The sequence below is a fragment of the Crinia signifera genome, chromosome 7 (genome assembly GCF_055691185.1).
Source record: "Crinia signifera chromosome 7, ASM5569118v1, whole genome shotgun sequence".
Lineage (NCBI taxonomy): Eukaryota > Metazoa > Chordata > Amphibia > Anura > Myobatrachidae > Crinia > Crinia signifera.
The window spans coordinates 95,037,951-95,053,181 of NC_139223.1; the positions used below are offsets into that span (position 1 = coordinate 95,037,951).

Genomic DNA, 15,231 nt, shown 5'->3' on the forward strand with positions numbered 1-15,231 from the left:
AAACTGTTGTTTGTGCGACAGAGGCCTCAAATCAGACAGTTGAGATCTATGTTTATTTGAACTGTGTTGGCAGAATATCTTAAAACATTTAAGGAGCCCATAAACGCTCCGTTGTGGTCCAGCTCCGTTCTGTACTATGCGATGCGCGCTCCCGCGCATCTCATAGTACGGTACAAAAAGTATGTGCTGCACATACTTTTTGTACTAGGTACACATCGTATGGGATCGCAGTGCATGCACAATGCATGCACAAGGCATGCGATCCGATACTATGTGTACTTTAAAAGTACATAACGGAGCCGCAAAACGGAGCGTGTATGGGCTCTTTAAGGCTGGTATCCAATTACTTGGTGATTTTTCAGCAGATAAAAAAAAGGCCTACAATATTTGACCGATTGTCAATATCATGCTATCCATTTACAGGCCATCATTACTGGCTGAAAAAAGCACATGGGATCCCAATCATTGGAATCTCTAGGACGCTTACTACTCCGGCACTGCAGCTTGACTGATATCGTAGTTAATGACATAATAATTAGCATGCTCTAACACATGCCCTTGCATGTGGTCACATGGCTAAAGGAACATTCGATGGTTGCTCACCATCAAATGATTATTCTGCTAATGAAAACTAAGCCTGGATTGACTTTTCATTAACACGCTATCCTCGGAATTCGGAGCGGGCACTGGCGTCATGTAATGTCAGTCGCCCACCCCAAGCAGCCATCGCCACACCTGCATGAGAACACCCAGTGTTCATAAAACGGGGGGCGTTCCTCTGAGCATATTCGCTCTTCACTCTTGCGCAAACCCCCAAACATCGGGGACGGGGTCAAATTCGGCCCTTTATGAACGGTCTTAATCGGCCCTTTATTTAGCCACTACATTAACATACCTTCCAACTAGGGGCTATCCCCAGAGTGGATAGTGATTTGGGGGAACCTCTGTTCAGCGCTTTCCTGCTATGCAGAAAAACAATTAATGATGATGCAGGCACTTGCGCTACAATGAAAGGGTTTTTGGAGAGGAAGTGGCTTACGGGCAGCCTAATACTTTAAGAAAGCCAATGTACCCAGGTGTATGACTATACAATCAGACAACTAATTATGCCAATTAACTCTCCATATAATATTGCACATTTCTGTTTGAGAAAATCATTATTTAAGACATGAGAAAATAGATGCAATTAGTTTAAATTCAGGATAATTCTCCAACTTCACACCTGGGTGCTCCCAAAACTTTCATCTTTCATCATCTATTTTTAAACAACACTTGCAAATTATGAAGCGATCCCAGATAAGCTTTGCAGTCAAGTAAAATGACTTTACAAATAAACACTAAGCCATATTTTTATATAGAAAGCATGATGACAAGAGAAACAACATGCAATTTAGTTAATTATTTTAATTGGCTTCCCCTTTAATCTAAATAAATGTAACTTTTCTATTCTCAAAATAATCAGCACAGCTACAATTGTTTTTTTTTTTTTTTTAGAAATTATGATTTTTATAATTTAGAAATAATCCACACACACTGACTTTTAACCCCTTCACGACATTTGACGTATATATACGTCATGGCCGGGATGTACTTCCCGACACATGACGTATATATACGTCATGACTTTAAACTGTCACTGCGTCTCGAGACGCAGTGACAGAGGGACGATGTCTGCTGTCCCTGACAGCAGACATGTCCCTGCATGCCCAGGGGGGGCTGCGATGTCGCCCCCCCGTCGGCGATCGCTGTGATTGGCTGTTCAGTGTGAACAGCCATTCACAGCGTTTTCCTGTGTTACCAGCGAATCAGACGCTTGGTAACACAGGTGTCAATCACCGCCGGGCGTCAGGGGGCATGAGGGGGTCATCGGTGACGATGACACCTCACCCCACCCTCACCCCACCTGCCCCCAAGGCTGTGATTGGTCCGTGGGACCCACGGACCAATCACAGCCAAGGCGCGACATTTAAACTACCGGTGACTGCGCTGCAGACGCCATTCCGGTCTGGAGTAGCGTGCAGAGCGGTCACCGTGCCTATCTGCCGTGATACTGACCTGATCCTTGCTAATACTTACCTGATCCTTGCAAATACCTTACCTGATCACTTGATCACTGCTTGTAGCGTGCTGGACGCTTCCTGGATCTGACTTCCTGAGACTTCCTGCTGCTGCTGCAGTGTGATAGAGAGATAGAGAGATAGAGAGAGAGAGATAGAGAGAGATAGAGAGATAGTGACAGAGAGAGCTATATTTTGTGTCTGCTACCCCCCCTTTTTGGGGGTGCAGGGGTTTTTTATATATAAATAACTGTCGCTGCTGCTGCAGTGTCATAGTGATAGATAGTGATAGATAGTGAGAGATAGTGATAGATAGTAATAGATAGTGAGAGATAGAGAGATTTGTGTCTGCTACCCCCCCTTTTTTGGGGGTGCAGGTTTTTTTTTTATATATATAACTGTCAGTGCTGCTGCTGCAGTGTCATAGTGATAGATAGTGATAGATAGTGAGAGATAGAGAGATAGAGAGAGATAGTGACAGAGAGTGATAGAGAGTGTATATTTTGTGTCTGCTACCCCCGCCTTTTGTGCTGATCACTATATCTGAGGTGATCAGCAACTTTTTGGGGGTGCAGAGGTTTTTTTTTTTTATATATACCTGTCAGTTGCTGCCAGTTGCACCAAAGGTTGTGCACCTGCTGCCCCTCACTGGTAATCAGTGTCGCATCACTGATCACCTTTTTTTTTTTTTTTTGTGGGTGCTGTGTGGTCTTTTTTTAATTTTTTTTTTACACACACTGTGATTTTGTGGGTGTCCTGTGGCCACTGTGCGCTGATCAGTGACGTACATCACTGATCAGCTTTTTTCGGCACAGGGTTGATCTATTTTTTTTTTTTTTTGATCAAATTCCTGTTGCCTTTGAGCGCTGTTCAGTGACAGACGTTACTGACCAACATCTGTGCTCAATTTTTGGCGCAGGACCTTTTTTTTTTTTTTTTTAACCCCTTCAAATTTTTTTTTTTAACCCCTTCAATTTTTTTTTTTTAACCCCTTCATTTTTTTTTTTTTGTATAAAGTATTTTTTTTGTTCTGCACTACATACACACAACACACTACATACCCCCCGGGTTGAAATAAAGTTTGTACCCCCCCCCTACACTATACACGTGTTGAAACATTTCACTACCAGTAACACAAAAATAAAAATGTCATCCCAAATGTCATCCCAGTCATCCAGAAGAATGTATTCAGTGGAGGAGGCATATGCCATGCTTGCCTCTGATTCTGACACAGCCAGTGAGGCAAGCGGGGAATTTGAAGGATTCGTCTTAAGCTCCTCTTCCTCCTCTGGTGATGAGGGACCCCCTCAAAGACGCCCCCGTAGAGCAGCTGAGACCCCCCCCCAATAATTGATCTCGTATGGACCCCACCACCAGACAATTTTGAGCCCCAGGTTCCTGAGTTTTTGGCCATGCCAGGAATCCAATTTGATTCCACAGGTCTCAGAGAAATTGACTTTTTCAAATTATTTTTCTCTGATGATTTTATAAATTTAATGGTGGACCAAACTAATTTATATGCCCAGCAGTTTATTGCTCAAAACCCCACGTCATCATTTGCTAGGTGGACCCCTGTAGATGCAGTAGAGATGATGACGTTTTGGGGTCTGGTGTTTCATATGGGCATAGTAAAAAAGCCACAAATTAGGCAATATTGGAGTACAGATGTTCTGTACAGCACCCCATTTTACCGTATGGCCATGACTCGGACTCGTTTTGAGGCAATCCATAAATTTATACATTACACCGATAATGCACAGTGCCCACCCAGAGATGATCCCACCTTTGACCGGCTATTCAAAGTCAGGCCGGTCATTGATCATTTCAGTGCCAAATTTGCAGAGCTATACATCCCTGAAAAATTTATTTGTATTGACGAGTCCCTTATACATTTTAAAGGAAGGGTTAAATTCCGCCAGTACCTTCCCAGTAAGAGGGCAAGGTATGGCATAAAAATGTATAAGCTGTGTGAAAGCACCACAGGGTACACCCACAAGTTTAGGGTATATGAAGGGAAGGATTCAAGAATTGAACCGCCAGAATGCCCCCCCTCCCTCGTAGGTGTTAGTGGAAAAATTGTCTGGGATTTAATGCACCCCTTCCTGGATAAGGGTTATCACCTCTATGTGGATAACTTTTACACCAGCATCCCCCTGTTTAAGGCCCTTGGTTCAAGAGGTACAGCAGCTTGCGGTACTGTGCGCAAGAACCAAAGAGGCCTCCCCAAAACGCACATTGCCCAAGTAATGAGAAGGGGTGAAAGCAGGGGAATATGCACCGAAAATATGTTGTTGGTCAAATATAAGGACAAGAGGGATGTCCTTATACTGACAACAATTCATGGAGACAGTACCACCTCCATCCCTGTACGAGGTACCAGTACCCACACCTCAAAACCAAATTGTATCCTAGATTACAATAAGTACATGGGCGGAGTGGATCTTTCAGATCAGGTACTGAAGCCGTACAGTGCCCTGCGGAAAACAAATATCTGGTACAAGAAGCTGGCCGTGTATATCATCCAGATGGCACTGTATAACGCTTACGTGCTATTCCGTTCTACCGGCCAGAGGGGGACATTTATGCACTTTCAAGAGGAAGTCATAAAGGGCCTAATATTTGGGAACCAGCAGGCAGAGGGCCCCAGTACTTCTAGTACTGGCCCCCGTATTGTACCAGGGCAGCATTTTCCCAACGAAATCCCCTCCACTGCAAGAAAGGGCAGGACACAAAAAAGGTGCAAAGTTTGCTATAAAAAGGGAATAAGAAAGGAAACTATTTTCCACTGTGAAACTTGCCCCGACAAACCCGGCCTATGTATAAAGGAGTGTTTCAAAATATACCACACATCGATGGATTACTAGGTTCATCATTTCACCGTGCATCGGGGGTCTTGCTAATGCCACATAGCACCCACCATTCATTCCACCAGAATCTGAGCTGCAAAATCCAAAAATCACTCCTTCCCTTCTGAGTCCTGCCATGCACCCAACTGGTATTTTTTGGTCACATGTGAGGCATTGCCATACTCTGGAGAAATGGGGGCACAGATTTTGGGGTGCTTTGTCTCCTTCATTCCTTGTGAAAATGAAAAATTTTGAGCCAGAAGTACATTTTTGTGTAAAAAAATGTAATTTTTCATTTTCACAGCCCAGTTGTACCAAAATTGGTGAAACCCCTGGGGGTTTGAAATGTACACTATACCCCTAGATGAATTCCCTGAGGGGTGTAGTTTGCAAAATGGGGTCACTTGTGGGGGGGTTCCACTGTATTGGTAATGCAACATAGCACCCACCATTCATTCCACCAAAATCTGTGCTGCCAAATCCAAAAATCACTCCTTCCCTTCTGAGTCCTGCCATGCACCCAACTGGTATTTTTCGGTCACATGTGAGGCATTGCCGTACTCGGGAGAAATTGGGGCACAGATTTTGGGGTGCTTTGTCTCCTTCATTCCTTGTGAAAATGAAAAATTTTGAGCCAGAACTGCATTTTTGTGTAAAAAAATGTAATTTTTCATTTTCACAGCCCAGTTGTACCAAAATTGGTGAAACCCCTGGGGGTTTGAAATGTACACTATACCCCTAGATGAATTCCCTGAGGGGTGTAGTTTGCAAAATGGGGTCACTTGTGGGGGGGTTCCACTGTATTGGTAATGCAACATAGCACCCACCATTCATTCCACCAAAATCTGTGCTGCCAAATCCAAAAATCACTCCTTCCCTTCTGAGTCCTGCCATGCGCCCAACTGGTATTTTTTGGTCACATGTGAGGCATTGCCGTACTCGGGAGAAATTGGGGCACAGATTTTGGGGTGCTTTGTCTCCTTCATTCCTTGTGAAAATGAAAAATTTTGAGCCAGAACTGCATTATTGTGTAAAAAAATGTAATTTTTCATTTTCACTGCCCAGTTGTATCAAAATTGGTGAAACCCCTGGGGGTTTGAAATGTACACTATACCCCTAGATGAATTCCCTGAGGGGTGTACTTTGCAAAATGGGGTGACTTGTGGGGGGGTTCCACTCTATTGGTGCTTTGGGAGTCTTGCTAATGCAACATGGCACCCACCATTCATTCCACCAAAATCTGTGCTGCCAAATCCAAAAATCACTCCTTCCCTTCTGAGTCCTGCCATGCGCCCAACTGGTATTTTTTGGTCACATGTGAGGCATTGCCGTACTCGGGAGAAATTGGGGCACAGATTTTGGGGTGCTTTGTCTCCTTCATTCCTTGTGAAAATGAAAAATTTTGAGCCAGAACTGCATTTTTGTGTAAAAAAATGTAATTTTTCATTTTCACTGCCCAGTTGTATCAAAATTGGTGAAACCCCTGGGGGTTTGAAATGTACACTATACCCCTAGATGAATTCCCTGAGGGGTGTACTTTGCAAAATGGGGTGACTTGTGGGGGGGTTCCACTCTATTGGTGCTTTGGGAGTCTTGCTAATGCAACATGGCACCCACCATTCATTCCACCAAAATCTGTGCTGCCAAATCCAAAAATCACTCCTTCCCTTCTGAGTCCTGCCATGCGCCCAACTGGTATTTTTTGGTCACATGTGAGGCATTGCCGTACGCGGGAGAAATTGGGGCACAGATTTTGGGGTGCTTTGTCTCCTTCATTCCTTGTGAAAATGAAAAATTTTGAGCCAGAACTGCATTTTTGTGTAAAAAAATGTAATTTTTCATTTTCACTGCCCAGTTGTATCAAAATTGGTGAAACCCCTGGGGGTTTGAAATGTACACTATACCCCTAGATGAATTCCCTGAGGGGTGTACTTTGCAAAATGGGGTGACTTGTGGGGGGGTTCCACTGTATTGGTGCTTTGGGAGTCTTGCTAATGCAACATGGCACCCACCATTCATTCCACCAAAATCTGTGCTGCCAAATCCAAAAATCACTCCTTCCCTTCTGAGTCCTACCATGCGCCCCACTGGTATTTTTTGGTCACATGTGAGGCATTGCCGTACTCGGGAGAAATTGGGGCACAGATTTTGGGGTGCTTTGTCTCCTTCATTCCTTGTGAAAATGAAAAATTTTGAGCCAGAACTGCATGTTTGTGTAAAAAAATGTAATTTTCCATTTTCACATCCCAGTTGTACCAAAATTGGTGAAACCCCTGGGGGTTTGAAATGTACACTATACCCCTAGATGAATTCCCTGAGGGGTGTACTTTGCAAAATGGGGTGACTTGTGGGGGGGTTCCACTGTATTGGTGCTTTGGGAGTCTTGCTAATGCAACATGGCACCCACCATTCATTCCACCAAAATCTGTGCTGCCAAATCCAAAAATCACTCCTTCCCTTCTGAGTCCTGCCATGCGCCCCACTGGTATTTTTTGGTCACATGTGAGGCATTGCCGTACTCGGGAGAAATTGGGGCACAGATTTTGGGGTGCTTTGTCTCCTTCATTCCTTGTGAAAATGAAAAATTTTGAGCCAGAACTGCATGTTTGTGTAAAAAAATGTAATTTTCCATTTTCACATCCCAGTTGTACCAAAATTGGTGAAACCCCTGGGGGTTTGAAATGTACACTATACCCCTAGATGAATTCCCTGAGGGGTGTACTTTGCAAAATGGGGTGACTTGTGGGGGGGTTCCACTGTATTGGTGCTTTGGGAGTCTTGCTAATGCAACATGGCACCCTCCATTCATTCCACCAAAATCTGTGCTGCCAAATCCAAAAATCACTCCTTCCCTTCTGAGTCCTGCCATGCGCCCCACTGGTATTTTTTGGTCACATGTGAGGCATTGCCGTACTCGGGAGAAATTGGGGCACAGATTTTGGGGTGCTTTGTCTCCTTCATTCCTTGTGAAAATGAAAAATTTTGAGCCAGAACTGCATGTTTGTGTAAAAAAATGTAATTTTCCATTTTCACATCCCAGTTGTACCAAAATTGGTGAAACCCCTGGGGGTTTGAAATGTACACTATACCCCTAGATGAATTCCCTGAGGGGTGTACTTTGCAAAATGGGGTGACTTGTGGGGGGGTTCCACTGTATTGGTGCAACATAGCACCCACCATTCATTCCACCAAAATCTGTGCTGCAAAATCCAAAAATCACTCCTTCCCTTCTGAGTCCTGCCATGCACCCAACTGGTATTTTTTGGTCACATGTGAGGCATTGCCGTACTCGGGAGAAATTGGGGCACAGATTTTGGGGTGCTTTGTCTCCTTCATTCCTTGTGAAAATGAAAAATTTTGAGCCATAACTGCATGTTTGTGTAAAAAAATGTAATTTTCCATTTTCACATCCCAGTTGTATCAAAATTGGTGAAACCCCTGGGGGTTTGAAATGTACACTATACCCCTAGATGAATTCCCTGAGGGGTGTACTTTGCAAAATGGGGTGACTTGTGGGGGGGTTCCACTGTATTGGTGCTTTGGGAGTCTTGCTAATGCAACATGGCACCCACCATTCATTCCACCAAAATCTGTGCTGCCAAATCCAAAAATCACTCCTTCCCTTCTGAGTCCTGCCATGCGCCCCACTGGTATTTTTTGGTCACATGTGAGGCATTGCCGTACTCGGGAGAAATTGGGGCACAGATTTTGGGGTGCTTTGTCTCCTTCATTCCTTGTGAAAATGAAAAATTTTGAGCCAGAACTGCATGTTTGTGTAAAAAAATGTAATTTTCCATTTTCACATCCCAGTTGTACCAAAATTGGTGAAACCCCTGGGGGTTTGAAATGTACACTATACCCCTAGATGAATTCCCTGAGGGGTGTACTTTGCAAAATGGGGTGACTTGTGGGGGGGTTCCACTGTATTGGTGCTTTGGGAGTCTTGCTAATGCAACATGGCACCCTCCATTCATTCCACCAAAATCTGTGCTGCCAAATCCAAAAATCACTCCTTCCCTTCTGAGTCCTGCCATGCGCCCCACTGGTATTTTTTGGTCACATGTGAGGCATTGCCGTACTCGGGAGAAATTGGGGCACAGATTTTGGGGTGCTTTGTCTCCTTCATTCCTTGTGAAAATGAAAAATTTTGAGCCAGAACTGCATGTTTGTGTAAAAAAATGTAATTTTCCATTTTCACATCCCAGTTGTACCAAAATTGGTGAAACCCCTGGGGGTTTGAAATGTACACTATACCCCTAGATGAATTCCCTGAGGGGTGTACTTTGCAAAATGGGGTGACTTGTGGGGGGGTTCCACTGTATTGGTGCAACATAGCACCCACCATTCATTCCACCAAAATCTGTGCTGCAAAATCCAAAAATCACTCCTTCCCTTCTGAGTCCTGCCATGCACCCAACTGGTATTTTTTGGTCACATGTGAGGCATTGCCGTACTCGGGAGAAATTGGGGCACAGATTTTGGGGTGCTTTGTCTCCTTCATTCCTTGTGAAAATGAAAAATTTTGAGCCATAACTGCATGTTTGTGTAAAAAAATTTAATTTTCCATTTTCACATGCCAGTTGTATCAAAATTGGTGAAACCCCTGGGGGTTTGAAATGTACACTATACCCCTAGATGAATTCCCTGAGGGGTGTACTTTGCAAAATGGGGTGACTTGTGGGGGGGTTCCACTGTATTGGTGCTTTGGGAGTCTTGCTAATGCAACATGGCACCCACCATTCATTCCACCAAAATCTGTGCTGCCAAATCCAAAAATCACTCCTTCCCTTCTGAGTCCTGCTATGCGCCCCACTGGTATTTTTTGGTCACATGTGAGGCATTGCCGTACTCGGGAGAAATTGGGGCACAGATTTTGGGGTGCTTTGTCTCCTTCATTCCTTGTGAAAATGAAAAATTTTGAGCCAGAACTGCATGTTTGTGTAAAAAAATGTAATTTTCCATTTTCACATCCCAGTTGTACCAAAATTGGTGAAACCCCTGGGGGTTTGAAATGTACACTATACCCCTAGATGAATTCCCTGAGGGGTGTAGATTGCAAAATGGGGTGACTTGTGGGGAAGGTTCCTAACTTTTAGCACTTATGGTGCCTAGAAACCTACATGGTGCCTAAAAAAAAATCTCATAAAAAGGAGGCTCCAAAATCAAGTAGGTGCTCCTTCTATTATGAAGCCTGTGGTTTGGTCAACGTGCACACTAGGGCCACATATAGGATATTTTTGAAAACACAAGAATTGGGGGAATCAATTTTTAGTCACATTTCTCTAGTAAAATCTACTGTATTTGTTAGAAAAATGTATTAAAATTGAAACTCTGCAAAAAAAAAGAAATTTTGAAATTTCACCTACACTTTGTTTTAATTCCTGTGAAACACCTAAAGGGTTAACAAACTTCCAAAATGCTGTTTTGAATACTGTGAGGGGTGCAGTTTTTGAAATGGCATCATTTATGGGGGTGTCTCACATACAAGTCCCTCAAAGTCACATCAGAACTGAACTGGTCCCTAAAAAAATCAGTGTTTGAAATTTTCTTGAAAATTTTAGAATTTGCTAGTCATATTTGAAGCCTCCTAGTGTCCAAAAAAATGAAAAGGGGGTTGAAATAATGATGGCAACATAAAGTAGACATATGGTCTATGTTAGTTATTAACTATTTTGAGTGGTATGATTATTTGTCTCACAAGCAGAAAATTTAACATTTTGCATATTGCTAAATTTTCCATTTTTTCACGATATTTTGGTATTTTTCACAAAAAAACACAGACTGTATCGACCAAAATTTACCACTAACTTGAAGTACAATGTGTCACGAGAAAACAATCTCAAAATCACTGGGATAAGTAAAAGCAAAAAAAAGTTATCCCCACTTAAGTGAGACATGTCAGATTTGAAAAAAAGGGCTCTGTCATGAAGGCACAAACTGGCTCTGTCATGAAGGGGTTAAGCATTCAAATTATTAGTTCACATACTGGAAATATGAAGAGAATGCAAATGAACAGCTTTGTAACTCACCTCCCAGTAGTATCTCAGCTGGCTTAACCATTCAAAGTCATTTTCATCACTAACTTGTTTGTTTACAAGAGCTGCAAGGACGTCTCTTGCATGAACATCTAAGACCACAAGTGCTCCAAGTGTCACGCGGTTCTGCTTTGACAATGTTCCACGTACTAGAGCAACAATATCATCAATCTGTTTATTGTTCTGTTCCAGGTAATTTTCAAGTGTCTGAATTTGTGAAACAAAATAAATATTAAAAGACTAGTTTATAGAATTTTTTACTATGCTTAAAGGTAAACCATGAAAATATTACTAGACATTAAGGGGGAAATTTACTAAAGGAAATTTGTTAAAAAATAGGTGTATTTGTATCCAGAAATACACTTATTTTTGACATTTACTATCCCGAAAATACGGCAATTCGTATTCGTATTGATGTGCTATGAATACGAATTGCCGTATTTTTGGGATAGTAAATTTAAAAAAATAAGTGTATTTCTGGATACAAATACACCTATTTTTTACAAATTTCCTTTAGTAAATGTCCCCCTAAATATTATACAGTATGTGTCTATTCTGTTGGGGTGTGGGGCACCTTGATTTGCACTGCCTAGGCTGCTTCGGTGCATCACCATTTAATACTTTTAACATTTATATATCACTCTCTATCACTCACACTTTCACACATCTATTTTTATACTCTGAAAACTTCTAACACTGAGCATCACTTACTTAACATTAATACTTCACTGCTATCCTTTATTTGTGTGGTGTTATGCAGTGGTGGGATTCTGGCTGTCGGGATTCTGGCATTGGCATTCTGATCGGTGACTTGATTCCAGTGTTGGTATTCTGACCACTGGGTTCCTGTCCAGCAGGATAACCCCCATTTACTGTGCTGACACAATTTTGTGTCCCAAGTTATCAGCCATTTTATGCACAGAAAAGTTCCCCCCATTGACACATGTAATAATGTTACTTGCATCACTTGAATTCAACTAGAGTTTACCTTTGTCAAAATTGACCATACATACCTTTTGACCTTTCCGTATAGACAGTTGTACTTCCTGAGTCCAGAAACACTGCGAAACACACAGTACCGTCTGCCCTGGCCACTCTCTTACCCAGTCAATGCGTTTCGTTGTGGGATATGCTTCAATTGCTTCACCAATGACCTAATTAAAAACAAAACCAATGTTATGCCTTAATAAAGAAACAGCTGACATCAAATAATCAGTAAGCTCTGGACAAAATACATTTAGGGATGACTCAGACCCTCTCGCTAAGCATAGTTTTTTGCTGCTTAGCGAGCCGGTAAATGCTGTCCTACCGAATGCCCTTCTCACCCCATTTAGTGTTTCTCTTCTTTTCTCCTACTTCATATCAGATCTTTCTAGAAAGCAGTGGCGGAACTCCTGGAGACAAAGGAGGCTCCAACTGCCGGGCGCCAAGCATTAAAGGAGGCATTTCTGCTCTTCTACTTTGTCTGAATCTGGCTGGGTAATGCTTAGGGGAGAAAGGTCCCCCATCACCCGTCGTGGATCTTTATTTACGATCCGCAGCACTGCTGATTGGAACACAGGCAGTGACTGACACCCACCGCCAGGGCCGCCAATAGGCGGGTGCCGTGAATACAGCTGTCCTTGGTCCCGGCTTCTGGAAGGGATCGGGCAGCTCATTTTGCCCACCGCAACCCTCCGTTGCACTGAACAAAGCAGGTCCCAGAGCGCAGGCTTATTCAACCTAGGATGCCCTCAGCCAATAAAAATGCTGCACCAGCTTTTGAACCAATCACAGCTTGCGTACCAGCAGCCAATCAGAGCAGCTGCCGGTATGCAAGCTCTGATTGGCTCACAAGCCGGTGCTGCATTTTAATTGGTGGCATCCTGAGTTGAAGAAAGTCCGGGACTTCCAGTCTGCAGCTCAGAGGAAGGGGAGATGGGGGAGCAGGAGCCGGGTTACTGTAAGTCAAGTGAGGGGGGGGGCAGACTGGAAATGAGTCCTGGTTGGGCCCCAAAATTACCTGATGGCGGGCCTTCTAAACACTGTCCAATGGCATGTGAATCTGCAGCCAGTTATGACCGGAAAACACACAGGCTGCAGGGATTGGGAGGGAGTTTGCGAGAGGCAGTGGTGGAACAATGTGTCCCCCCACAGCAAGGTCTTTATGGAACGCTGGGTCTGACAGGCAGGGAGAAGCAGCTGTATCCATGCTTCTCCTTCCCTCCTGATTGCACTGCGGACATTTCTCCCTCCACCCCTGATACATTTAAGTGCAGGTGGGAAGGGAGGCTTGGTACCCGCCAGCGACTGCCGATCCGCCTCCCCTCTCGCAGCGCCCTGTCAATAATGAATTGCCTTGCCAATCAAGGGTGTTTGCATGTGACACATAGCACAATTACAACACCACAGTCTCCCCCTCGTTACAGGACATCGATGAAGAGAAGCATTACGGCGCTCCACTTAGGAGGACGTTACTGACAGATGACAGCATTGACTCAGGCAGCATCTGTCAGCCTTGCTGCCTGTCACAACTGTGAGCAGTCACTTCTTAAGTTTACTGATGCTGCTGCAACCTGCAGTGGGAGGGAAGGGGAAGTATGTGTGTGGACACACTCACAAGTGACCCTGAACACTACAGCATTTATTCTGTAATGTTTCAGGGACCAATCCCATTACTGACAGGGGTTCTGTAAGTTACATAATTCTCTTCTCCTACCCGCCTAACCTTAACTCTCCCCTCTAGCAGCCTAACCCGCCTCACCCCACAGCCTGACCATAACCCTTGCTGCTAGTTACCTAACCCCCATACCCTGCCACATAAATCTAACCCCCTGCCCCGCAGACTAACCATAAACCCTCTCTGACATGCCTTACCCTCCCACCCCGCAGCCTGACCCTAACCCTGCCACCTAAATATAGCCCCCTGCCCCACACCCTAACCATAACCACCTTTTTGGTGCCTAACCCTAACTGCCCTCCCCACAGAATAACCCTAACCTCCCCCCTGCAGTCTATCCCTAACTTTACCCCCTAAATCCCCCAACTGGTGTTCAAGCCTGACCCTAACATGTAAGTTTGTATGAGAATATGGGAAAAGGGTATAGGTTATAGGGGCCACGTGTATCTCTATAGAGGGCATCAACATTCATCTTGCCTCCGGGCAACTTTGACAAACTTACGCCACTGCTAGAAAGCCATAACCACTTACATGACACATTTTTATTTACCACCTACAGATCTTGATAAAAATTTGCTCTCAAATATTCTTTATATATATAATTTGTTTGGTTCACGCATTGTGCGGCCACGGGGGGTGACACCGTGCTGCTGTCGCTATGGGCAGCTGCCCGGGCCCCTCCAGAGGCAGGGGCCTGGGACAGCTGTACCCACAGCACCCCCTGGTGCTGGCTGAGAGGGACTTCATCTGACTGGGACGCACGAGCTGTGTGTATGCACCATTAGATACAATGAGGCATATACAACTAGAGTGAATTGCTCCGATTTCTCATTCTGCCAAGCCTGGGGTCAGGGAATTACTGAAAACCAACATATTAGAAATCCACAATTTGTCAATACCAAACAAAAAATGAATGGGGTCTGCAAGTCACAGATGGCCAACAATCAATGTATGCCATTTTTAATCGGTGATTGGTGGATTGGAGTCAGGGAATTGCAGCACTGATGTACAGCCCACAGATCATTTGGGATCAGTTGAAAGCCTTATGAAAAAACACATGCACACATACTTTACCTTATGAACAGACTGAATCATTGCAGACTCTAGCTCAACCAGCCACTTTTCAACTTGGCCTCTGGCTTTTGATGTGGAAATAGTGTTGATCAATTGCACCACTTCTCCTTCACTGCTGTTCATGTGTGTGATATCCAAGACATCTGTAAACTCCACTTTTGCTATTCCTTCAAAGCATTTCTTTAGGTGGGGCTGTACTCTAGAGCAAAAACAACAAACAAAATTTGCAATAAATGATAAATATTTCCATAAAATTATAAATATACCATATATTATAGTATAGAATTTTATAATACTTAATATACTGTATCTCCATCCTTCCACCAATTAGCTACATTATATACATTTAATCTATGACAGTGGTCGCCAACTCATTGCTTGTGAGCTACTGGTAGCTTGCGGTAGCGATCCAGGTGGCTCAACCACTCTGCGTCCGCCCGCCCATCCCTCTCTATCGCCCTCTGCCGACTTCCCCTGTGATGGATGCTAGAGGTCATATTTCACCTCTAGCGCCTGACAGGTATCACAGCGCTAAGCGCTCCCAGATAGCAATAGACAAT

General features: G+C 43.9%; 1 protein-coding gene across 2 annotated transcripts in view; it reads right to left on the reverse strand.

Moving 5' to 3' along the window:
* The window catches only part of DNAH7 (dynein axonemal heavy chain 7), a 918,640-nt gene that overhangs the window by 504,549 nt on the left and 398,860 nt on the right, over nt 1–15,231 (reverse strand). For both annotated transcript variants that reach the window (XM_083153498.1, XM_083153497.1), the window contains 3 exons: nt 14,672–14,870; nt 11,952–12,092; nt 10,933–11,145 (listed from right to left, as the gene is read on the reverse strand). In XM_083153498.1, coding sequence (XP_083009624.1) covers nt 10,933–11,145; nt 11,952–12,092; nt 14,672–14,870 — 553 coding nt within the window. The remainder of the gene's footprint in view (nt 1–10,932; nt 11,146–11,951; nt 12,093–14,671; nt 14,871–15,231) is intronic.